This window comes from Apaloderma vittatum, unplaced genomic scaffold (assembly GCF_000703405.1).
Source record: "Apaloderma vittatum isolate BGI_N311 unplaced genomic scaffold, ASM70340v1 scaffold22858, whole genome shotgun sequence".
NCBI classification, from domain to species: Eukaryota; Metazoa; Chordata; class Aves; order Trogoniformes; family Trogonidae; genus Apaloderma; species Apaloderma vittatum.
This window is the reverse complement of record NW_009730511.1, coordinates 15,830-42,108: the sequence shown is the minus strand read 5'-3', so window position 1 is coordinate 42,108 and position 26,279 is coordinate 15,830. Positions and strand designations below refer to the sequence as shown.

The 26,279-nt window shown below is 45.0% G+C and overlaps 1 protein-coding gene across 1 annotated transcript; it reads left to right on the top strand.

Annotated features, from left to right (window-relative positions):
• Positions 1 to 1,497: 1,497 nt before the first annotated feature.
• On the top strand, positions 1,498 to 24,934 carry SLC7A10 (solute carrier family 7 (neutral amino acid transporter light chain, asc system), member 10). Its single transcript, XM_009874846.1, has 11 exons — positions 1,498 to 1,525; positions 9,030 to 9,234; positions 15,093 to 15,244; positions 15,976 to 16,101; positions 17,068 to 17,221; positions 18,814 to 18,937; positions 19,033 to 19,136; positions 20,263 to 20,359; positions 23,049 to 23,198; positions 23,550 to 23,727; positions 24,646 to 24,934. Exons 1-11 carry the CDS (start codon positions 1,498 to 1,500, stop codon positions 24,774 to 24,776), a joined length of 1,449 nt encoding a protein of 482 aa, XP_009873148.1. The 3' UTR covers positions 24,777 to 24,934.
• Positions 24,935 to 26,279: the final 1,345 nt, after the last annotated feature.

Here is a 26,279-nt window from a genome sequence, read left to right as displayed (position 1 = left end):
GGTCTCTCAGACGTTCGTCCAGGGTTTCTGCTGCTTGGTTTGCTGAAGCGAAGCAATTTCTCGGGAACAGCCTGGCTTGTTAGCTGTTCTAGCCCGTAAAAGGCGGTACGATAAATTGCAGGTGTCCTTTTGAGGATGCTGCAGCTCATTTTAATATAGAGCTATGGCGTTGTAACACGTAAATATTAAAATGACTGTCAACTCCCTATACTACCTTATCCAGCAGCAAAATCTGACCCTAGCTCTAAACCAACCACACCCTCTGTAAGACCATCAGTTATTATTAGTGAAGTTACACCTGAATATTTGCTTTCCTGAGCCCAGTTCTCTGTTCGTCACACCTTCATTGGTAAAAAAATCAGTTCTTCAGTGCTCATGGACTATGCATGTATTTTAGTGTTCAAAAGACAAATTTTTTTTTATAAAGCTATGACAAGTTAAAGAAAATACTTTTGTCAGTATTTTAAGTAGCCTGATATTTTAAATCTTTAAAGTTGGGTGTAGCATAATCAGATTATAAATTCTTAACGCAGTAAAATCCACTTGGAATGCTGGAATTGCAGTTTATAATGACTGGTCATGTTCTTACTTGTTAGCAATTTTAACATAAATATTTGAACTGAGGTTGGATTTTAAGATCACTTAATTTTGTTAAATACCAATCCCTGTAGACATTAAATTATCACTATAATTTTTATAGCCGTTTTTCTTTTGCAAGCATATTAGCAGAAGAGCCATAATTCATTTTCCACTGGTACAACAGTTAGATTTTTTTCACTCGGTTACGAAGTTAAATGGCTATTATTTTAACGCCAAGCTCTATAGATTCTTTTATTCTTCATCCATTCTTCATTAAGAGTTTTCTGAATGCTATTTAAAAGCACAGTTCCTTTTGACTAAAATTTTTTTGTTGTTAAACAGTAATCTCAAATATTACAATATCTCATACTCAGATAAGATATATTTATTTATTAACGCCTAGGCAGGATGCAAAACTTTGGCATTTGTTTGTAAGAGAGCTATTTTAAGCAATGACAGACTGTCATCCTGTTGGCCTGAACAATGTCTGCTTAGGTGTGGGTGTCCTGAGAGAATGGGTAGACTTTGGATTATTCTTCCATTTGCAGCTACCCATGAAAATTGTCTGTATCTGCTGTTGATGGTACAATATACCAATATATCAAAAGAAAGCTGTAACTGAAACCAGGTTGGCCTCAAGCATTTCATGAAGAAAAAAAAAAAAATCTCATTTTCTACAGCTTCATAAAAAAGTGACAACGGCTTACATTCCTCACATTGGCACTGAGAAAGGATGCTGGACTTGCCTTTCATGGATGAGATACCCAGACACGTACCTGGATCATCTGTTAAAACTGTGGCAATGAAACACCTAATATACAGTTGGGGATATAATCCCTGATGATGCTGACTCCTGTGATCAACTACTGTCTTCCTAATTTTCACTCTGATGCAATAAACACAGGACATGGCCCCGCAATGATGCTGAAGGAAGCAGGACAGGCAGGTAACGTGAGCTTCCCCTCTGCCAGAGGCTGCGTTAGAACATCACATCTCCCCACGGCATCTCCTCCCCACGGCGCGCCACCAAGCCTTGGAGCACCAGCTCCTGAGGACAATAAACAGCCTTGATGAAAGCAGGAGTCTGGCAGGATTTATGGCTCATGAGCCGTACACAGTTTTTCAGGAATGTTGCCCCCTGTAATCCTTCACTGAAGAACTAGTCACACAGTGATTTACCTGACTGGGGAGGGGGAAAAGCACAGAACTTCTTTGTTGTTAATATTTCACTTCGCCTTTATAAAGCTGCTTAGACAAATTTCTCTTTCATATTACAGACCCACTCAGAATTTCAGATGCACAACAGATCTTTAAAGAAATGAACAAGCAGTAAAAAGGAATGAGTGGTATTTTTCTTTGCTAACCACACAGGAAATTGCTTAGTTTTATCAGAACTATGGTCTCTAAATACAAATCAGTAACACCATTCCTAAAAGAACTCCTGAATACATTCAACAGTCTGCAAGATCCATTATTTTTACAGTCTGGGTGGATTGTGTGCTGCAGATAAATAAAAGATGCCCTGAGGACTTTGCATGCCAAGTGAATATGCAAAGTATTACCAGATCCCTTTATTTTCTCACGGTGATGTTTAGAGTTTTCCTTCAAAGTGCAGTTCTTGATGTGTTTTACATGAGAATTCAGCTTTTGTTTAAAGGATGAGTTTCAACTCCCATAGTTAAACTGAACATCAAAACCTGAGCCCAAATGCACTCTCATAGCTCAAAAGCCAAAGGGAACTGAAAACTCTGGATTTTTCAGTAAAGCCCCATGTCCTAATTTTCAGGTCAGTACCATGGTTCCCAACTGATTTAGCTCAACATGAGGCTCTGACTTACAAGCAAAACAAGCTGCACATGTGAACAACTGGTCTGGGAAACCCAACCCAGGGCCAGGTCTTAATGTCAAAATTACAAAGACAGAAGTTCCCAAACATTAGATAAGGAACCAAAAATTTGAAAGAGTGAGTGGGTTGGCATTCTGTTCTGCAAAAATCTGGTGTGGGACCCACTTCTACTGAGTCAGTGGAGATGGAACGTGGCTGGTAGGAACTGCACCCTCTTCACTCCCAGTGCAGTGCCATGTTACCAGCGATGGTCTGTGTCTGTCCGACCTCCAGTGGGCTCAGCGGCACCAGTAGGTGCACTAGGTCACAGCCACTCCAGCTGCTGGGATTGCAAGCGCAGCTCACAGGGGACAGACCGAGCTCCAGTCTCTGACAAAACTCCCCAGCAGCAGGTTACAGCCCCACGTACAAGGTGGAGCTAGAAAAAGGGTTGTTCAGTATTTTAAAAAGTTTAAAAGCATAAACTCCTATATTATAGGATTTTTTCTTTTATTATCTGCATTGTATTGTCTCACCAGAGTCAGCTGCTGCAATATGCACTCTCTGCCATACATGGCATAATATTTTGTCATCTCTTGTATCTAGGCGTTTGTTGCCTTTTTTCCCCCCTTTCACAATAACTCTTGAAGTGGTATTATTCCATGAGAACCTTGGCTTTTATTTACAAACTATGTTCTTAAACGTCATGAGTTGCTTTGGAAAATTGTCAAAATCTGAACCATGAAGTCTAAAAAAAAAAAATTTACAAAACACAGAAGGCAGGTAAAATAGCCTGAAATATCTAAAATCTTGTCCAGTATCTTAGCAAACGTGTGCAAATAGCAATGTGGGAGCAGATCACCCAAGATCCTGCTGGCTCTGGCAGTCCTGCTGGGGCCATCTTTTCACACCAATGAGCAGCTCATGAACAATTTTATAGGCCAATTTTTCTACGTCAAGAACAAAAATGCTTTTCTTTAACATCAAGCAGGCATAGCTGTGAGGTCCACCTTTCTCCTCGCCACCATCAAAAACCATTGTTATTGTGAATAAGGGGGGGGAGGAGGGGAAGGAATTCACAGAATTTAAGTTCAAGGATCTCAAATCTCTCTTTTACAAACTTTCAACTGACTAGAGCAGAAAGAGGATTTTGTTCCAGAGGTCACTATTTTTGCAGGATGTCTTTTCAAGGTTCATTGGTGCTACACAATACAGTGCTGGGCTGAGGACAGCTTCTGCTGAAAACTGATACTTGTTTAAGTTTAGGAATATGAGAGGGCTGAGCAAGCAAGTAATATTTTATTATATTTTTATTATTAGCAGAAACATTTTTACGTGCCAAGGGAACAGGCTTGGGCCAGCAGACAGAGGCAAATTCAGGCTCATCATCCTGCTCTCCCTCCCTTGGCACTCTTCACCTGCCCCATTTCATGTGGCTCCATCTCTCTCCATCCTCCACTGCTGTGGCTGGTTTAACACGCAGAACATCTGCAGGGACTTGGGGCACACAGTGCCACAACCCAGCTATGGATCTGTCTTGCCCCAGCAGCCGTGAGGCGTGAATGCCTCAGTACCTCCTTAGTCTTGATCTGGAAGTTGCAACAAGAATATACTCCACAGGGGAAATTCGTCATTTAGCACAAGCATTAGCTATTTTTAGATGAGGTGCTGTTTATTGTGATTACTTGGTACTGATTTGTTGGGATTGGCCACACAACTTCCAATAATTGGCTCATACCTCCCAGGCAGTGTTAAGGCTGTATTATTATCAACAACAACAACAAAAATATATACACATAGGTCTATACAGCCTCTTCTGTATGATATTTGTAAGATACGTCTGCGGCATGAACATATGAAATTCAAGCATCAGTTTCCTTTTGGTTCAAAGAAGCAGTTTTGCAACAAGAAGTTTTAGGAGAGGCCATGAAAGAGTAGACAAAGTGGCTGGTTTGCAAGAAGTAATTAATTTTTTTCATCCCTTCACACCATAGGAAAAATAAATGCAGTGGGTATCAGGAGTACTTAGGCTAGTAAAGATGAAAGAAATTATCCCCAACATGATGAGCACAGTAATGACAACCTCCCTGATCTGCACAGCCAATTTCTTTCGTGCTCCAGAGTTGTTCACCAAATTCCATCCAGTTCCTGCTGGCCAAGGCTTGCTTTGAAACAGCTCTTTGTAGGTAAAGCATCTGCCTTACTGCTAAGCCTTCTGGCCTAAGAACATCTGCTAACGAACATGAAACCTCCTGAAAATTACTTCTCATAAGGCACTTAACATCTCATTTTCTTGGAGCATTTCAGCATCCTCACCGTATCTATTTTTAAACATGTCCTACACCAAGTGAAGCAAAGGCACTTCCCAGGCACATTTACCACATTCATGGCAGATTTCCATAAGAACATTTTGTTGTCGGAAGGGGCGTAGCACTTCCACTCCTGCTGATACAGCTTTTGCACATGTCGCAAGAGCAAAATAATAGAAAATCCATAATGAGTTTGGAAGAGAATTTTGCCTTATCATCTATTCATTCATGAAAGATATGAGATGTTTTCAAACTATGATTAATTTAACAAAAAAATCCTGTTAATGTTTGTATGGAAGGACCATCCAGAAAGCTGCCTGTTCCTTCTTGTCCTGCTCCTTCAGGTAACTGCAGCCAGAAAACATTACCCTTAAACAAAAAAAAAGTACAGGCTCTTTCCAGCTCAGTACAGACCTGCACAGACTTGCCATAACAGGAGGTGCATCACTCTAAGACCCTCTGTGCCACTGACACCTCTTCCCTGCAACAATTTGGGTCGACTAAAAGTCCTGCTGCCCCTCGCAAGCAAAGCCCTTTCCTAGAGGCGGAAACCCAAGAGGCTCACAGAGATCGAGGCCTTTGACAGCGCCAAGTGCAAGTATTTAAAAAACATATAATAGTCTATCCGTTTATGCATTTAGACTGCATTTTATCACTGCCGTGCCAGACAACTGCCGCCACCTTATCTCTGTGGTCATACCAGGACTCGTCTCTCTCTTCCCTGAGTCGATCACAGCGTGGCCTGATCACCCAGCTTCACTCCCCATTTCCCCACCCACCCCAGGCCACCGGCAGGTCTGCCTATCGAGCAGGTACAGAAAGCCAAGGGGGCGGGCAGCTCACACACCCTCAACAGCGTGAACACCACAGCAGCACATGGGGGTCACCCCATTAGCCCCACACAGCATGGGTCTGCAGATACACCACGCTGTGATGTTGCACATCAGCTTGGAGAGTTTTCTGGATCTCTCATCCGTTATCAGTTTGGATATGCTGTGTTTGGATTTCATCCTTTCTCCATGTACTGAGTCACCTTTCATTGTGTCAAAGCGTGAGGGTGGAATCTCTCACCGAGATCTTGCTGAAGGATGAGTATTTGCATTTGCTGCTTGCTGCCAAAAATAGCGGCAAACCTGAGCTAAGGTGAGAGAGAGCACTAAGGAGGACGAGGTGGCATGAAAGGAGCCAGGGGACTCGTTTATGGGATATTCTGGTTTTGGGCAATTCCTGTTTGTTCGGTACTGGGTTGTCAGAAAGCAGTATTTTCCCATCCCAAAATTGGCAATTAAAACCTACAGATCTGTTGTGATAAAAAGCAGTATATCCAAAGTTCAGCATGCTCCTCAAAATACCACTGGGTCCTCCCAAAACTGTAGTGTTTTCAGTTACATCAATCTGTGAAAAAGACATACACAGATATCTATGCCAGCAGGTAGCAGATCACTTTGAAGAGTACTTTATAACTTAAGGCCTTCCTCCATATGCATGGGCATAACTGTTACAACTGCAGCACACAGCAGCACCAAAGACTGTCAAGACAGTTTTTAAACTCTTAAGATAGGTATTTCCTTTTCAGCTTAAATTTGAGATTTGTTCCATTTCTTGAGCAGGGCACAAGCAGTCTTCCGGCAGAGTTTGTTTGTTTTAAATACAAATGTTGCAATACTTCAGCCAGCAGGAGAAACTATGACCAAAAAGCCCCATAAATTTTATCAAGTATTATGGATGCTTTAGCAATACATTAACTTATCATCTATCTTCTTGAAAGATTTCACCACTCCATTCCAACGATGTAGCTTCCCAGTAGGGAAGACCCAGAACAAATCTATTAGCGATATGAATAATATTGTGCGACTCATCTGCATCAAAAACCATTCCTTCAGCACAAGCTGCTGTGATTAATGCTGCAGCAGTGCTTAGGGCTCCCTATGCTACTTCAGCTAAGAGATAGCTATATTTATTTTTACCATTATTCTAGTATGATCAAGTTTTGATAACATTACGTCCCTCCTCTGATCTTTTTTTTTTTTTTCCAAGTGCATGGAAGCTGCTTCTAGTCCTGGTGACTGTCTGTCTTAGCTGCACTGGAAGGCCATAGGTGGGAGACAGCTCAGTCTTTCCCAGGGACTACCTCCATGGCTAAAGATCTCAATACTGGCAAGATTTTCCCTAGCCTTACCCTTGAGCTCCTCCATCGCCATTTAAGCCATTTATTTCTGGCTTAACCTTATCTGTACATTTGGGACATGAAAAGAAGTCACCGATTCACATAAAAAACCATATTCCTTACAAGTATTTTCTGTATACTTGCAGACTTATCTTCTCTTGTTCAGCTCCTCTCCAGAGAAAACTTCCATCCCTCACACCATATTTTACAGTCTCTGAGCTTAGATCCACTGAGCTCCACCCAGCCACCAGCTCCGGAGGGGAAGGAGGGAAAAGCGTGGGCAGGCAGGGCTGGCTGTTCCTTTTCCCTTGCAAGTATTCCTGCTCCCATCATACACCTCCTTGTGTCTCCACACGTGAGCCACAGCACCAAAGGGGCATCCTTGCACCCAGGGCCCCTCTTTGGGGTGGAAGGAGGGGATTTGCATGACTGTCTCCTGTGCCAAAAGGAACATTTAAAATAGCCTTCAAGTTGACCTGTAATCGGTTTCCTTGCACATGCAGCCCTTTCCCAAATAGAAACCCTCCCCTGTCTGGCATTTTGCCATTTTTTTTAAGTGGCACCCCTTGAGATAGCCCCAGCCTTCGCACAGCACTGCACCCATCTGCCGAGGATGGTGTCGGACGTAGCAGGAGGGTTCCTGTGTCACCGGTACAGAAGCACCCCATGGGTCATGCTCCAGAAAGCGTCCTCTCTGGGAAGGCACGGAAGAGCATGTTGAGGATGGTTTGCAGAGCCAGACCAGCTGCAGAGCTGAGCCTTTTAACAATACACCAGCAAATCTTTTTACTTTTTACGTGGCTTTCAGGGATGATATAAGATTTAATAACATTGCTTTTAAGGCATTGTCAAAATTTTAGTGCTTTTCAGTGTATTTCCTAAAACAGCAGCTGTGGCTCTTACCTTTCATCTAAAAAGAAAATGACTCTGACCTGCCCACTCGTAGACAGGCGAACATGGCCAGTTGCAGAGTTTACAAATGAAAATGACAAGTCAAACAAAAAAGATTTTTTCAGTGATGTCATGCCTTTTAAAACTGATTTTGGTTTAATCCATACCAGTATTTCCTTACTGCTGTGTTTTGATAGCCTTAGCTGAAGCCATGGCATCGCAGATTGAGCTGCCTGGGGGCACTTTGTAACGTGGTTCAGTTGTAGTATTGAAAAGCCAGCTTTTACACCTGGCACAGCCCCTGTACACAACAGTGCCCTTTCACAAGCTGACGTGCCAGCAAACAGGAAAAGCACAGCCCACATTCCATCACTCCATCCCAAAAATGTGTCTTTATTGCATTACGTATTACTGTATTTAGTCAGATTCTCTGGTTTGCCATTGCAGTGCTACACTAACACTTTAATAGTTAGGGAATGGCTTCACCTGTGGCAAGACCATTGCTCCAAGAAGCCCCAAACCATCTGTTTAATCCAGCAGGGATTTGGCATTTCCAGGGCTGTCTTCGCAGTCTCTGACCCTCCTGCTCTTGCCAGGAAGCAGCCACCTGCTTGTCAGTTGATGTAGTTGTCTATTTTCTGCCTTAATTTAATTTCAAACCACAGACAGAGTATCTGCTTCAACACACGTGCTGCAAAGTCACAGCTACATATGAGCACAACCGGGGCAGACCAGCTGGATGAGCCACAGTTCCAGAAGCTACTTTAAGAAATGCGAGGACAGAATTGAAGCCAAACGCAGCAAAATTTGGCATAGCTGGCTGTGTTTCGGGAGCTTGCTATACACTGTGAGCTGAAAGGCATTTATAAAACAGAGGGGATAAAGAGAGCTTAGATTTGATGACACGCAGGTTCAAAGGCTGCAGGGAAGCTGGTTTAGATGACATTACTTCATTAATAATGGGTATCCAGTATTTTATTTTCATATCTACACTGCAAATGCAGATGCCCACTCAAGTCTTACCAGGCTTCAGCAGAGCTGAGCACATGGTTACCCTCCTTGACTGCTGATAAACTGCAATGCCTTCCCCAGGACATAATCAGATAAAATACAATCATGCAAAATCTGGAAGAGAGAGTTTGGGGGGGATTTCTTGGGTTTGTTTTTTTTTCTGGACTTTTTTTTTTTAAATTAGAAAAGAGGCAAAGTGTATTTCTCATTTTCTTTTACCTTACTGCAAATCTTTTGTCCTTTCCAGGTAATATCATTGGTTCTGGGATCTTTATTTCACCAAAAGGAGTTCTGGAGCACACCGGCTCAGTGGGACTCGCTCTGATAATTTGGGTGCTTGGCGGCGGGGTGGCTGCTCTTGGCTCGCTCTGTTATGCTGAACTGGGAGTCACTATCCCCAAATCGGGAGGGGATTATTCCTACGTCACAGAGATTTTTGGTGGGTTAGCTGGGTAAGTACCCTATCTCTATAAAGTAATTCGAAAACATGTTTATATTAAGTATTTTGTGTGGAAAAGATATCTGACTTGGAAGAGACAGGGACCCGTTTGTCAATAAAATGCTTTTGCAAAATCATTCTTTCTGTTCTCATTAGAAATACCAAATCGCCCCTACGCAGACCTCCTGGTGCTGCTTTCAGAGGGAAGGCAGCGGATGCTTTCACTTCCCTCTCTGACTCAATAAAGTCCATGACAGCAAAGAACGACGCTGTAAATGATGTTGTAGCCAAGTGACATTCCTGTGTGTGAGCCATGAATGATGAGAACCACATATCGAGCAGCTTCACGCATCAGGGAAGCCAGGCTGGAGCTACTTGCCATAAACCAAAGCTGCTTTATAGCACTGCTTCACCTACTGCAACTGTAGAAAATAACAAGTGTTGTAAATACCAAGAGGGGAGAAATGCTAACTCAGGGAATGATTTCTCTTTGAAAATACCACTAACGGAGTAGCATGGCTAAGGAAGGGACAAGTGAGGAGAGGTCATCATTTATATTTGACTGCAGAGTTTTCATTTATTCAACAAGAAAAATTGAACTGTCAGCCTGTACTCACAGCTCACTAGAGAAGCACCAAAACTTTTTGGCCAGCTTGCTCATTCGCAAGTAAAGAAGCCATGCCACGTGTTGGTGCTTTATTTGTAAAAAGATAAGCACCATAACTGCAAACTAGAGAAGGGAGAGGGAGGAAAACAAAAGAATATTTCTTCTCATTTGAGATGGAAAACAAGCTCCTAACAGCTGAGCTGACTGATGAGCTAATCATAGAATGGTTTAGGTTGGAAGTGACATCAAGTCCAGGCATAAGCACAGGTGTAACATAGGCAGGCTGTCACCCCGACCCATGGGCTCTCCCCTTGCTCATGCCTGCCTCATTGCAGTGCCGCCCAGGCACTGGGCACAGCCAGCATCTGAAAACACATTAGGTGACAAGGTCGTTTGCTGATTCCTGAAAACACATTAGGTGACAAGGTCGTTTGCTGATTCCAGTCAGACTTAAGCCATTGCTTAAGTTTCATGAAAGTCTTTGTTTCTTCAGTCGGACGAATCACTCCTCTGAACGCTGTCCAACTTTGCACAGAAATTTACACTGGCATAACAGTATAGATTGAGGTAACAACAACATTGGCTTGGTTAATGAAAATCTCAACTCATCTTCACTGGGGTTTGTTTTCTCACAGGGGGCAGGAGCTGCACAGCAAAGCACCCCCCGGGATGCTGCAACAGACAGTCAGCAGCTTCCCCATCACCTGCTCCTGAGAACAGGGTCTGCAAGCAAAGAACATGAAAATGAAAGAGCATAAAACAGCACAAGTGGTCACAAGTGCTATCCTGGGAATATCGCTGTGAGGGAGGCCAGAAACCATCAGAGTTTCACAAAGCCAAAAGAATTATGCTTTCCAGGGGAGAAAAGGAAAGTACTTAGAAATCAAGCACAACTAAAGCCAGATTAAGTTATTCTTCAGCTCACTCCACACCATGCTCAGAGAACTTACACAGTACCAGAAAGCACCAGGCTATGCCATTGCTGTAACAAACCACATGCCCATTGACTGATCACCACCCAGCCTTTACGTGGGGACAGAGCAACGCTCTCACCTCCCAGAGCGGGGAACTCTCTGGTCTGGCAGCAGCTCACTTGGTGTCCAAGCTTGTGATGCTCAAGCAATATCAAAAAAGCAGAACCTTGTCACCTGAAGGGAAGCAGTGTTCCCATTCTTGCTTTGCAGGGACTTTACCTTTCCTCCTCAGAAAATAAACCATGTCATAAGTATGACAAAGGGTTGTGTTAGGCAAGAAGCCCCCGGGTAGGTTTTAAGGTAAAAAGGCAGGGGCTCGGTCATATTTTCAAGTAAAGCCAGGCTGAGATTGTGTCCTGCTTCACTTTGCTGAGCCACCACTGAAAGCTTGCAGCTTTGGGAAACTCCCAAGCACCTTCAGTTTTCCACTTGGGAAGAGCCCATTCCTCAACTGGCACTCACACGTGGGGCTCTGAGCTGAAAGGGGCCCTTCGGGAGCCCATACTGTGCTTTCCCCTGAGGGAAAACAACTCGTTCAATTTTCAAAGTTAAATTTTCTCTTCTAATTTAGTCCTTCTACAGCAAATAACAAAATTCAGCACGCAAAGCTTTAGTGCATCTGCCAAAGGATTTCCCCAATGGCAAATCTGATTGTTCGGTCTGTTCATAGGAAAAAATTTTACTATGGGAGCACATGCCCTACCCACCCAGACCACTACATTTCCTATTCACTTCTGTTGTCGAACTTCTGCCTCCCAAAATCCTCTCCATTTATTATGTTTCCCTGCATAGGTATAAGGAACAAATAAGTACTATTTGACCGTAACAGTCATTGCAGCACACGTGTTCCAGCTTCTGTGACTGGCAGTATTGATGTAGCTGGTTGCATAAATAAATTTTAAAAAATTTAACACGCTAGATGTGATGTAAGAAGGTGAATGGAATAAAAAAAAGAGGCAGGACAGGGCCATCTGAGCTGGCAGAAGCTTGGCTGCAGAACAGCAGCCCTGTTCCAAGTCTGACTATGGCTAAAAGAGCATGAAATGCTGCTGAAAGTTGTGGTGGTGGTAAAACTCAGGTGCCAATGGCCCTGCAGAAGGGACGCTCCCCAGCCACTCCATCTGGGGGAGAAGGAAGAGGCAAGGGAGGGCCCAGATCAAACCATGCTGTTCTTTTCTTTCCACAGGTGAGGAAATCATTAGGCAGAGATCACTGTAAAAAACTGAGTTTTGATCCAGCGATGACTGGCAGTTTTACATGAATGCCACATCTCCCCTAAAGCAGCATGTCTCACCACAGATTGTCACTTACTGCAGCATGAGGGGAAAAAAAAAAACCTAATTAGAGACATTATCTAATGCACATGCACATCGATGGGAGGATAGACATTAACTTCAATGGACTTTGGATCAGACTCAACAACAAAAAACACAGCAGAGGCCATCCAGCTAGCAGCTGCCAACACTTGTTATGCACCACCACGGTTTGCTCAGAATACAGGAAAGGGAGGTTATTTTACCAGCCCTTTTGCCATCAGCATATGCAGCAGCTCAGATTTTCCATGCAAACTCCAATGTTTGGAGGGGAAGGTGGAAGGAAAAAAAAAAAATCACAAGAGCAGTTACACCTTCCTTTTTCTCTGCATTCAGCTGTGTCAAGCCTATTTCTAAAGGTTAGACCACTTAGTCAGCAACAGAAGAGTTAACTTCTCAGGTTCTTGTAGTGCTGTAAATTACGGAGTAACTGTGAAAGCTTATCAGACAGGGTTCAGCTCCTGGCACCCTCAGTACCACAGCTCAGCCCTCAGGGCAGTAGTGCCTCCACTTTCTATTTGAAGAGCTGGGCAAAGTAACTGCAGGTGTGCCACAGCAGCATCTCCCTGCTGCAACCTGGACTTCAGGCTCCCAGGGCTGGTGACGATCCACCTGCATGACTGCCCAGGACAGAAAGCACACCTTCAGCCCTTTGGCTTGCACCTCGATTTGTCAGATTGCGCACAACGCAATAGCAAGGACATATGAAACTCATTTGCGTCTGTGAGAAATTTCAGCCCTTGTCACTTAAATTAATTATAGCTGATCTGGAATAGTTTTTCTTTGCTAAGGAAATTGTACCCTTAACTCTTTCTACACAACAGATGATAAAAAGGTGGTCCTTTAAAAGCAAAGACTTCCTAGAAGACTCAGAGTGATTCCTGCCTGCCAGCCACAGCAAATACCAGCTCCCCACCAGCGATAGAACTCAGGAGCTGCCATCCCCAGCAGCTGGATGCTCGGCTCCTGGCCCTGCCCGGGCAGCCACAACCACACTGCAAGAGCAAGGCAGGGGCTCAGCTGTGCAACCATGGCCCTAACAGCTGATGCTCAAGAAGGGAGTGTGACCTGAGTGACCATCTTTTTCTAAGAACCAGCCTCTGGTTAAAACTTACCTGGAAAACCAGGATAAAAGTGGGTCTACATCTTAGGCAAGCTTCCTTCTTATTTTAATGTCATTTCTCATTTGAGCTTCCTATTTGACTGTGTAACTTTGTCACTCTCTGCTAAAATTCTACATTTACTTTAATCAGTCCTGCATATATTTCAATTCAGCATGAAACAAATTGAATGTCACAAATCTATTTAATTATTCATGTTCCCTTTAAACTGCATTCTACCCAATACCAACTGTAACACACTACGTGTTACAACGTAGAAGCAAGGGCCAATTTTGTCTGAAATACTGTTTTCAGAGTTATTCTCCCCATAGAATATTTTCAGCTGAACACAGTTCTTGGCCTACACAAATTGTATGGGCTATGATAAACATGATAGGGAAGAGCTGGTGGGCTCTGCCCACCAAACCCCATGGGCCACGCCAGTGCCCCAGCAGCACAGCCAGACACACACAGCTGGGGCTTACACGGGGGCAACAAAGGCTGAACTTGACCTCGTTTAGTGCCACCAGCATACTAAACCTACCAGAAAATTAATACTGCAGCCTTTAATTTATATTTAGTCTTCAGTGGGACCCAGCTGGGTTAACTCACCCAGCAAGAGAGGCTCTCTGGAGCTACCCCAAACTGGGCATAGCACCCACAACAAAAATAAAGAGAAAGGAGGAGGGAAAGAAGCCCACAAAAATTTTTTTTTTAAAAAACGCCTTTTGGGAAAGTAGCCAGCTCTTGCATCATGCCAGTTTACCAAATTAACTCTCTGGTAGTTAATAAGAAAAGGGAAGTGTCAGATTGCCCCATACTTCTCAGAAACAACAAGGCAAAGTGAAGGATGGGACTGAGAAACACTCACCACCATAGCCCAAGGAGCACGCAGAAAGCAGCACTCACTCCCTCCAGGTTAACAGCCCAAGGAGAGCCTCCCCCAGCTGTGCCAGATTCAAGGGCTGGCACCAGGCAGCATGCTGGGAGGAAGCAGCCTCTAAAAGAGTAACCCATGTAATTTAGAAGTTATACCATTTGGGGGGGAAATGTAATTTCCAGTCCTCATTTGTGCTGGACATTCTTGCACAATACATTTGTGCATGTACATGAAAGTGTATGCGTGTGTGTGCATGTACATGGCAAGAGGGATTTCCCCTTCTTGCAATGACTGCTTCTCACTGCAGAAATAATAACACTTCAAATATTTTAAAACACTAACCAGATCCACTGTTGCTTTTATAAGGTAAGCATTTTTTTCCCTTGTGCCACAATGAGAAACAGAAGTATCTCACACTTTGTTTTTGCAAGGGTACCTTTTTTGGTGATTGCCTTCAGTGACAGCTGGAGGCACACACCCAGCAGAGTACTGCAGCACCAAGCTGCCCTGACCCTCCTCACAGACCCAGTCCACATGGTGACAAGAAAACCTCCCACAGCCATTAGGGAGTTGGTGGCAGCCCCAAGAGCACAGCTGGCCCAGAGCTGGGAGCCCTACTGAAACCCCCCAGAGATGCCTTCAACCTGGGAACTGCCGTTGGCTGCAGCAACAGGTCAGCCCAGGAGTGACAGAGATGCTTCCACTTTGACATACAGAGCTAAATCAAAGCGTGTCCACTGGCCATAATTGTAACTCTTCCATACATCCCTAAACTGTGCTTAGTTAGAGATGATTAATTTAAACTCCTGATTCTGTTGGGAACATGGGAAAAAGGGTAAGGAGAGGCACAAGTAGGTGACTGTAGGTGTGAACAGGATGAAGGTGCTCAGTCTTGATGGCTCAGGAGCTGCCCCAAAGCACTGCACAGCTGAGCAGGCATTACCTCCTCCAGCACACCCCCACCTCTGCTTTCTTGTGCTTTTTCTTGTCTTTCCAGATTTCTGCTGCTGTGGAGCGCAGTGCTTATCATGTACCCAACCAGCCTGGCTGTCATTTCACTGACCTTCTCAAACTATGTCCTGCAGCCCGTCTTCCCTAACTGTATCCCTCCCTATAATGCCTCCAGGATCCTCTCCATGGTGTGTTTACGTGAGTATTTGCTTCTCATGCACACACAAAGCTTGCCTCCGTGTTACATGGGACCACTTGAGGGGCTGCTCCAGCCAGGTTGGAGTCATGGCCACAACCCAAAAGGCAAGCGGAGAGGTCCAAAGACAGGCACCACTTCCAGTGTGGGATAGTCAGTCCCTTCCCACTTGCCCGCAGCAAGAACAGTGGGCTGGAGCGGGGCACAACGGCTCCTGGATCCCTGCGGGTCCCGGGGAAGGTGGCGGCAGGTGAGCTTGTGGGATGGGGCAGCGCTGTGCTCCCTGCAGAGCTCCTGCATGGATTGCCCACCACCGCTTGAGCCCCTCCTAGTCTTCTACTTTCACAAATGTGAGCATGTAGGAAGCGTGGCACACCACCAGCTCTGCATTAATTACTTACAGAGCCGGCAAAAATCAAACCAGGACTACGGCAACTGAAGGTGTTCACTGTTTCCGTGAGGACGTGGTGATCCCTGCACGCTGAGCACTGCTCAGGCACAGTCTGTAGAGCTGGGGGCAGCCCTGACCGACAGTGCCCGAGGGCAGAAGGCTGCTGGCAGCCCGGAATGCCCCCGCAGCTGGTAGTCTGCTAGGAAAAAGCAACCGTCCTCACCCTCGCTCCCGGCCGTGCTAGAGGAACATGTGCATCTGTCTGTGTTTTTCAATGCTTTGACTGTGTGTTCTTAAATAAACATAATTTCATTTCACTGAATTCAGTCTTTCGCTCTCCAGTCCTCCTGACCTGGGTGAACAGCTCCAGCGTTCGATGGGCAACGCGCATTCAGGATATATTCACAGCAGGAAAACTCTTAGCCCTGGCCCTTATCATAATTGTGGGCTTCATACAGATCTTTAAAGGTACTCTGTGAGACAGCTCTAACACGGGTATGGTACTGTTGATAGACTTGATTTTTCCTACTTACTGCACTGTTTCCTCTTTACAAACTGACCCAAAGGAGTGCTGGGTTTAGCTAAGCTGTGGGGCTGTAGACTCACACAGCTGTGGAGAGGATGGCACAACAGAGAAATCAGCTGTATCCCCTTAAGCACCTCACTTTCTGGCCCACCTTGGAGTTTTGATAGGATAAAGGAAGGCAGCTGAGGATGTTAGGAATATTTACAGAATTTTTCTAATCTGCTGTATGTTTCTTAAATTTGAAATGCTGTAAGTGTAAAATGAGTAAGTGATGCCTTGCCCAGGGCAGGAAGACACCTGCTTCATTTTGGCCACTAGTCCAGTTTCCTACAAAAAGTCACTTTTAGGATTAAAATAGGAAAGAAAAGTCTTATAGATTCACCAACTTAATGGAAAGCAGAAAACATAAAAGGCTTACAGTGTTTTTGTTGTGTATATGATGAGTCATATAAAGGAAGACAAAATATGGCATTTACAGAGAGCAGAAAATTGTTTTCTCAGTGGCAATAGTCTCACAGCATTGACAAATCTTCCAGCCTCCTAGACATTTTAGGCTTCAGTATTTCTACTGAAATACAGCAAACCGTCATGAAAGAAAACTGCAGGCAGGAATTCATCCTGCCAAGAAGCCGCTGTCAGATAGCGCAGGCTGGTGAAGTGTCCCGTGAGCCGTGGTGGTGACAGGGGTGCCATGGCAGGGAGGGCTCCCTGGGGGAACAGCCCAAGCCGCCTCCGGCAGAAAGCACTGCAAGTGCAATGCCAGCCTGTGGTGACACAAAGAGCACCAAGTCCCAAATCCAGTAAGGAATAAACAATAAATACAAAGAATAAAAAGCAAAAGTTTACCTATTTTCCAGTGTCTCTGGAAGGTAGGTGTGGTTAACCTCTTGCTTGCACTCTCTGTGCAGGAAACTATGAAGAGTTGACACCAAGCAATGCATTCAATTTTTGGATGACTCCATCCGTGGGGCATTTAGCGTTGGCTTTTCTTCAAGGGTCGTTTGCGTTTAGTGGCTGGAACTTCTTGAACTATGTAACAGAAGAGCTGGTTGATCCCCGCAGGCAAGTATCCATTTCCATGCCATCCACATTTTCTTGAACCGCTGAAACATTGGAGCCATCTGGTAATATTACTCATTTAATAAGCTGCAGTGATGTCTTTCCAATGTCTATGGGATCAGTCTTTCTAAAGGAGAAGGAGATTTTTTGGTTAGAACAAATGGCAGGAGAGTTAAAGAAAGACTGAAATTGCAAATAATTAGCTGAATCAAACTAGGCTACAGACAAAGCAGTATCTTTATGGCACTGTTCAGTCATGTGGTGCTTCCACAGCAGAATATTAATCATTGATGAGATGACACACAAGGATATACAGAGAGAGTCACTTCTATTAGAAAAATGTTGAATTACCACTGGGGGGATCTTCCACAGGCACCTGAGAGAGGATACTGAAGTCATGATGTGATGGAGGCAGTGCTCTGTGCCTCAGCGCGGCTGCGGGCACATGATGTCGGGTCACTGCTGGTCCTGGGTATGGGAAGGGGCTTGGAAATGATTTGTCACGGGCAGGCTGGGAAAGCTGCAGGGGAAGTGAATTTTAGTTCAGCAAAGCAGAGCTCAAATATTCCAACACTTCTGAGCTGATGAAGTGGAATGACAAATGCCAAAAGCAGCTCTTGGAGTGTTAGTTATTTCTGGGCATTCAATGCAAACAGCAATTAAACAAGGAGAAATTCAAGCTATTACACAGCCTGGATGGGAATGAATTAAAGCTGCAGCCTTATGAGCAGCTCTGCACACGCCTTCCCACTAGTGAGTGGCAAAGTGCGTGGCCAGAGATCTTGGCAGGAATAAAGAAAGTGTGGTAATCTGTTCTCTCAATAAAACACCAGTGTTTTAATAGACTATCATATTTTCAAAGCTGAATAATGAAAAGTTATAACTTAAATGAGGCAAATATGGACTTAGTTGAGGAATAAGGAGAAAAAAAAGAGTGAATGGCCTGTATTATTATTATTATTGCAGCCTCTGGGGGGAAACTAAAAAAGTAGTTGGATAAACAAAAAAACTTCCTGTTTCTACTAAATCTGTTCAAAAGGATTAAATAGGGTTTTTAAAACCATGGAGAAAAATGCATTTTTGCATTAGATGCAGAATGGTTCAAGTGTCCACCTCCAAGGAGGTCTCTGGATTGGAGGTCAAGTACCTCTGTAAGTAGTTGGACAATGAGATCAGGCTTATGCTATGGGACAGGCCAAGGCAGCCATCTGAACGACAGGATCCCTGTCCTTTCCTGAGCAGGTGAAGGTAAAGCCAAACAAGGCATTTTATTCCACCAGTGGTGCCTGGACACAGGGCTTTCGAGAAACAGCTATTTCGGTTTTCAGCAACGTGCTACCTCCATCTCAACCAAGACCCTAAAGGGAGCACATGGTACTTTTGCTCCAGAGATCTCCCCTGCAGACATGGTGTTTTGTAGCACCTTTTCTCCAGCCTGCAGTGAGTCAAGGAGCTGATGGAAGTGCTGCTCCCCTCCAGAGAAATAGCTGATGAACCCACCCAGCTGGGTGACCTCCTCCAGCCCGAACACGGTTGTTGTGGTCTCACTGTGCATGACTGTAATTTCTTATCTACCTTCCTAATTCTTTTATTAGGAACCTACCTCGTGCCATATTCATATCCATCCCATTGGTGACATTTGTGTATACGTTCACCAACATTGCATATTTCACTGCCATGTCACCCCAAGAGCTCTTGTCCTCCAACGCTGTGGCGGTAGTAAGTAAACCATTCCCTGGATGTCTAAAATACACTTTGATTTCGGTTCTGTGCTTTGCAGTGTATTTCAGTTTCTCTGCCTTCTGTTGCTTTAGACATTTGGTGAAAAGTTACTGGGCTATTTTTCCTGGGTTATGCCAGTCTCAGTGGCCCTATCTACATTTGGAGGAATAAATGGATACCTTTTTACCTCATCAAGGTTAGATGGAGTACAATTTTATGAACGTTATCTAACTTGGGGAGGGGCTGTTTTAATTTATTTTGCTAAAGAAATGCTAGCTAGATGTTTTGGATGTTGTAGAGCATGAGGTCGTTGATGGGCATGTTGGATACATTCAGTTATGAATTGCTCTGTTTCAAATCAGCAAATGTAATATTGAATTGAGGAATCTCTTGCAAAATAACCCTTACAAGCTACCAAAAGTGTCTGCAGATGTGGAATAACTCATGGCATGAGCCAAACATGGCTTTAGTGTGGAACCAAAGTAATTTCACATCAATAAAGTTCCAGTAGCTACAAGCTAAAATATGCTTCACTCAATGAGCAGTTTTAGGACCTCGTGCTCTTCCCAGTTACAGACATTTTCATTCCCGTGCTGCAAAAACTTCTTTCAGGCAAGATGCTTTTCATGCACACTGCTGATAGTGGGGGTAGAATCCGTAAAGTCTGCCATATTGTAGCCCATAAAGTCTATTTATATTACTTGGCCCCTCTGAACTTAATTAAAAAGTTATAAAATTTTTTTTTGAGGGCCAACCCAAGTCTTAAGTACCTTGGGAAAGTTATTTATCTCAGCACTTTCATGGGTATGAGGTGCAACAAATCTGAGTGGATATGTAACAGGTTATGCACTTAAAAGTGAAATCTGAAGGCATGTTAAACCTTATCCAAAGCCATTTTGACACTGGAAGTATTATCTATGAGGGGGTTTATGCCTCGGCTATGTATGGCTGATCACCACACAACCATCACAGTATTCACAGAATCACAGAATTCATCCCACCCTGGCCAGCAGGCAGGGACTGCACAGATTTCAGTCCTCCTCCTCAGGCGTAACTCAGCATCTCGGAACAGCTCATTTCACAGATGACATTAGCTGTTAAAGGCCTTGTACCCTTGAGAGGTTTGGTTTAAATAACTTAGTTTAAATAACTCACGTCAGGTTCCGCAGGCCCTCACTAGTCGTCCCCCTAGCCACAGCCCAGCACCCTCAGACCACAGCTCCCCTCCACGGCAGGACTGATGTGGGCAGGGGAAAGACAGAGAGAGATTGAAGAGGCTGTTGTGCACACAGTGGGTTCAGCATTACCGCTGTTATTTCCAGGTTATGTTTCTCCGGTGCCCGAGAAGGCCATTTGCCAAGTTTGCTCGCCATGATCCATGTCAAGAACTGCACACCCATCCCTGCCCTGCTCGTCTGTGTAAGTTTTGCCGTCGCTGCTCTGTCGCCCTGTAACCTGCTTTTAGAAATACAAAATCATGGAGAGGAGAGCTGGAGAAATCCTTGAGAGGCCATTTTACCCCAGAGGAGGAGAAGCAAGCGGGCCTGGCATGCTGCCGGTGGGTGCTGGCGGGAAGGAGCAGCCTTCAGCCTTGGAACTGCCCCCTCCTGCCAGCAGCCGCCCTTCCTGCCCGCAGCATCTCCCTCACACCGAACTCGGGCTGCAATTTAAGCTCATTACCACTTGTCCTAACCACAACAGAGATAGACACTGGCTTTTGAAACAAGGATACTTCATTTATGAGCTTTTTTGATCAATTTTGCCTGCTTTCCACAAACATTTGGAAATCCCCATGGTCACTGCTAAGCCCAGTCAGGCAGGGCTGGTTTAGATCCCACCTCCAAAGCCAGAGAGATGTGGCAGGTCCCAGAGAGGGGACAAAATGCTCCTGAAGTTATTTACTCCAGTTGAGCAAGACGTCTTGTGAGGGATGATTGGGCAGTGCTTTGAAGACCGGGGATATTTCTTTTCTATGGGTAAAAAAAATGAAGTAGGGCCAATGGTTAGAGCGGCCCTGAGAACAGATGTGCTGGATGGTACGTCAGACAGACAAGAGGTCACCTGCAAAGATCAGAAACCAACAGGCCAAATGTTGGAAGGGTTTGGGGCTGGTCAGGTTGCTGGTGTGCTTCCGCAGGAAGATTTCTCTCACTTTTTGTACAGTGTAAATTTCTATGATACTAATTACTTACAGACATTATTATTTGAAATGAAGCTCTTCATACGCTTTTACCAATTGTGAAGCCAGACTACGTGATGTTGGCTGATGCCAATGAAGGAGAACTCCTTTGTCCTTAAAAATACGTTGGCTGAAATAACACACTGAGTTTCAGAGGCTGTTTCGCTGTGAAACAGCCCTAACACGAGCAGCCCCAACACCTGAGCCGAGGTGGTTGACCCACAAGGTGTACGCCAGCCCCCTCCTCTGCTCAAACCATTCCCCTTGAATTACAGCGCAAATCACAGAACCAGCGCTGCATATCAATTCATCGTTTGAAGGCATTTTAATGCAGCTCAGGGTATTTAAAATGCTTTTAAGAAATACTAATTTCTAACAAGTAGAAATATAAAAATAATATAGTGTCAGCAGCTACAATAGCAAACTGGGTCAGACTTTCGGCAAACCTAATTAATACATCAGTTTCCTTTTTCTCTTCCACTGAATCACACCCAGCACTTTGCGTGGAGAAAGGTTGCTCTGTACACGGAGAAAGGCCTTTCTAACATCACCAGTGAGACCTGTATTTTTACCAGTCCTTGCAAAAATTGAGGGGCCAAGCCGAACATAAAATAAACAGGCTGAGGGGTTTTTGTGATACAGTGTCCCCCCTGCCGTGCGGCTGTGGCCAGGCAATGATGGGGCGCAGCTTCGTACAGCTCAGGGATCACACCCACACCGTGAGCAGGTCTGACATATCAGCATCGTCTAGGCACAAAATCTCCCTGCTCTGAGCGGCATCACTGCAAAACCCATTAGTGACAGGAGAGGGTCACGTGTGCGTACGACAGCATATGCCCATCAGAGGCCAGCAGTGAACGTGTTACATGACACAAATATAAAACACCATCCTGTTTTAAATCTGTTTTGTGGTGAGACTGTTCAAGGTGTTGAAATGTCCCTGGTAGGCCTTCAAAGCTTTGAACAGAGGAGCCAAAGGGTCGTTTGATTGTGGTGGGGCTTAATTCTTGGTGCTGGTGGTGCAGAAGCCCTCCCTCCAAGAGAACTTTGCTGTCGAAACAGCTAATTAATAAATAAAGGACATAAGCAAAAAGTGAGACCGGAGTAACACAGACAAAAATCCTGAGTGCTCTCTAGAGGGATTCGGATATTTAGTTTCCCTCAGGCTCTGTCCACCAGGAGAAATGTTCGCAAGACTGGTATGTGGTGGAGGCAGGGGCTCAGCTCACCTCCTGTGTAACAACAGGCAGGAGTGCAGCACCTGGAGAGGAACCCCCTTGTGCCCAAGTCAGCTCTCCTGGCTTTATAGAGTTATGCATAAAAACAGCACAAACAAGCAAGGATAGGCACGGAAATTTCCACTACCCAGTTTCTGAACACAAGTACTGCCCAAAAGTTTAATGATGTCGGTCATCTGCAGCGTGAACCAGCAGGAGGAAAGGGCAAAGCTCTCATTCTCTATAGTACACAAGGCACCTGCAACAATGCAGTGCACTGAGCATAACACGGCAGTCCTCAAGAAACCCTTCTTTCATCAGAAGTCCTTACCACAGGGTTCAATAGCTTTTAAAATACACAACAGAAATGAGTGGAGTGGGGGTGACGGAGAGCTCTGCCAGTCCTCCCAGTCCTGCCTGCATGACCACAGGCAGCAGAGCCACCTCTGCCAGCACCCTGGGGTATTTATGAACAGACCTTCTGGCCTCTGGCTTCAGCATGCCCCAGATAACCCTGAATTCCCATTCAGCTACAGTGCCGGTGGCACAGCTCCACTATAATGCACAGAACTGCAGGAGGCAGCTAACACCTGGCAGGGCCCATGAACAAAAGGAGTTTAACTGCTCTAAGATGTTTTTTGCTTGTTTTTGTTGGGTTTAAGCTACCTTTTCTAGTAACAACTCAAGTAAGGTTACGCTTCTCTCTTTGCAGTGTCTGGCCACTGTTATCATCATGCTTGTTGGAGACACATACACGCTAATCAACTACGTGTCATTTATTAACTACCTCTGCTATGGAGTAACAATTATGGGCCTGATCGTGCTACGCTGGAAGAAACCCAAAATCTTCAGACCTATCAAGGTGACGATGTTAAAGCTAATTCTCTTGCTTGCAAAAGTGATGCAAAGGGTGGGAGAGGCACGCCGAGGTCTCAATCCTCACATTTTGAAGAGCAGTTTATTTTCTGAGGTAGTGGTAATACTTTAAGGTCCCAAACCATGTCCCAGAATGCCATTGGATACACAGGCAGACCCCTTGTGAACTTGCTGGGACGGGCAGAGAGGACAACAGAGGAGAAGGGAAGAGGGGGCACAACCCACAGGGCAGGCCCTGAAGCCGCAGAGCTGCTGCAGCCCCCCACAGCCCCCCGCCACCAGCCAGCCACTGCCGTTGCTCTGCACAGTCGCGCTCTGCTCTGCTCTCTCCTGGTAGGTGAACCTCCTCGTCCCCATCACTTACCTGGCGTTTTGGGCATTTCTGCTGATCTTCAGCTTATACTCCGAGCCGGTTGTCTGTGGAGTTGGACTCATTATCATTTTAACTGGAGTGCCAGTGTTTTTCCTTGGAGTCTACTGGAGAAATAAACCAAAGTGTGTAAATAGGCTAATAGGTAAGCCAGCGCCACGGTGGCTCACTGCGCTCCTGGGGCCACTCTCGTGCTCGGGTTTGCAGGGATCTGCTTCACCTCTGGCACATCAGCTCCAGAAGAGCCAGGAAACAGCCAATGTGAGCCCAACCACCGCTCTCGGTCACAGGCAGCACCTGGGTACAAAGCGTCCAGAGAGTTCTTGCCTTTGGGCAACTCTTTTGCTCATTCCTGGGCACATCTGCCTCCTTTTGCGCCCCTGCGCAACTCCCCATCTGCTCAGCTTGCTCACAGCTGATGAGCAGATACAGGAGTGTAACTTTAAGCACATGAAGGCTAAATGAGCTAACACAACAGGGCTAATAAATGGCCAAGAGCTTTGCCTCCCCCTCGCCCTGCTTTTCTCCCGCTGTGACACCAGCACAAGCCCTGCATGGCTTGATGAATTATGTCATACTCAAAAGATAAGAAACCTTTACATTAGCACTCACCTAAAATTAAACTGCACATAGGTCTTCTATGTTTTGGCTATGTTTGGCTTGTAATGGTTTTCTCCAAGGTGAGGACTTTGAAACAAGCACTCTGCAGCCCTGCTCTGGCTGGAGGGCTCTCACCAGCTGCACCATGGTTCTGCTGCTGGCAGCTCCCCAAGACCAGTGGTCCCCAGCCGGCCCATAGCCTCTGCGAGTGGCCGGGGAAGGGCTGTGGATGGGCATCCCTAAGGCTGCCCTATCTTAACCTGCCCCTGCTTTGCAAACGCGGTTCTTTTGCTGTGCTGGAGCTGAAGAGGGTTGGAGGGGGCGGTTGGCTGTGCAGTTGGGGCAGGCAGCCTCTCCAGGAAGATGCACGTTCGTTCACAGACATCATCGCCCCAGCATCGCACTTTTGTTCAGAAGAGCTTGAACATCCCCCATTAACTACCCACATGTTTGCTCTTCACAGAGTCCATGACATGCTGGGGACAGAAGCTGTGTTTTGTAGTCTACCCTCAGGGGGAAGGTGCTGAGGAGGAGAAGGCACCCTCAGCCCGATCTCGGAGACCTGTGAGCGAGGTGGCCCTGAGGAAAAAATGACATGGCCTCTGAGGCTGAAGTGGCTTCTTGTTTACATGCTGATTTTTGCAAAAAGTTTCTCTGGAAGAAAAAATAATTGTTTTTAGAGTTCCAATAGCAAAGCCCATAAAATGAGCTATACCCTTTAAGGCATCTCTAGCTTTTAGTTTTTCCCTAAAAAAAAAAAAAAAAAAAGAGGAAAAAAAAGAAGAAAATAAATAAAATATAAAATAAGGCACTGGTTGTTTTTTTCTGGCAGTGTACTTGCTCAGCAGAGGAAAGCAGCACAGATACAACTCTGGAATACTGATTTTAGCAGCCATGAGGGTCCATCAGAGACATACAAATTTAGGCGTTCCAAAAGTAGGACATCTCCCAACACAAAACCAAAGTGGAGAAATCAAGAGAAAGTGAGGAGACCTTGGGACACCCATGCCAGCAGGAAAATTCGTGCTGCTGTCCCCAGGTGGGATAAATCCCCATGTGACACATGAGGTGCCAAAGTTACGACGCACAGGATTATCCCTCCGCACTCCTGCAAGAGTGTGGGGCCGCCAGCACCCTGTGCTGGGCACTGACCAGCCTGGGCAGACCTTAGGGGAGAGCACAAGATCAACAGTCTGCTTAACTTCTCAGACATTGGTTGGTGACACAGAGAAAAAAAACATACAGAGGCAGCAAAAAAATCTGAGGTATCTCAATTTTGAGGCATTTTGGCAAAGGTGGAGGTGGGTTCCCATATCCCATGTGGGGACGGAGCTCATGGCACCTCCCAGGAACTCCCATGTGAAGCTCAGGAAGATCCAGGGCTGACAGGGACACGGAGGGGTTTGTAGTGGGCTGAGCAGCAGGAACTTGAGGGAAACACAGGAACAAAGCCCAACATTTCTCCTTTTTACTGATGTGTCTGGTGATGTCACATTGCTTCAGAGACAAACTCCTCACTTCGACTACACTCAGCCAAGTAGCAAGCTTAAATCTTTCTCACATCAGATGCTCTTTAGAAGGTGTTTTGCATATTTTTTGTGTCAAACACTAAGAAAAAAATCTAGTTCATATATTTAATTAATATATAGAAGCTTGCTGCTGTAGCAACATGGCCAATTTCACATCAAAGAATCTTTTGAAAATGCAAAATGCATGAACAGCTCTGAGCAATCTTTTGAATCGTTACTATTCTTTTGCAACTTTTGAAAACACAAACTATCACGGTTCAGTAGCCTTGATAACAGCCATGCTAATTTTAAAAGTATCTATGTGTTACAAGCCCTGGTATAAAAATTAAGGATTCACTGTATCTTAGTGTGTCAGGTATCACACGCTCTATCTACGAAGATTTAACAATAGACCCAAAATAAGGAGCAAGCACAAGGAACATATCTTTCGAACACGATACATTATTCAGAAGTATTTTTAAACGTCTATTCACCTCTCTCCAAACTTTCAGATGGTAGACACTGAAAAGAAACACAACTTACACCATTCTCTTTCTATAAAGCTGTTACTCATAAGAGATTAAAATAT

Excerpts from the sequence above, each read along its gene's own strand:
- SLC7A10 (XM_009874846.1), top strand. The coding sequence starts at position 1,498 with ATGATGCTGAAGGAAGCAGGACAGGCAG. Across the intron at positions 9,235-15,092 it reads ATTTTTGGTGGGTTAGCTGG|ATTTCTGCTGCTGTGGAGCG; the intron begins GTAAGTACCCTA and ends TTGTCTTTCCAG. Across the intron at positions 18,938-19,032 it reads CCTCCAACGCTGTGGCGGTA|ACATTTGGTGAAAAGTTACT; the intron begins GTAAGTAAACCA and ends CTGTTGCTTTAG.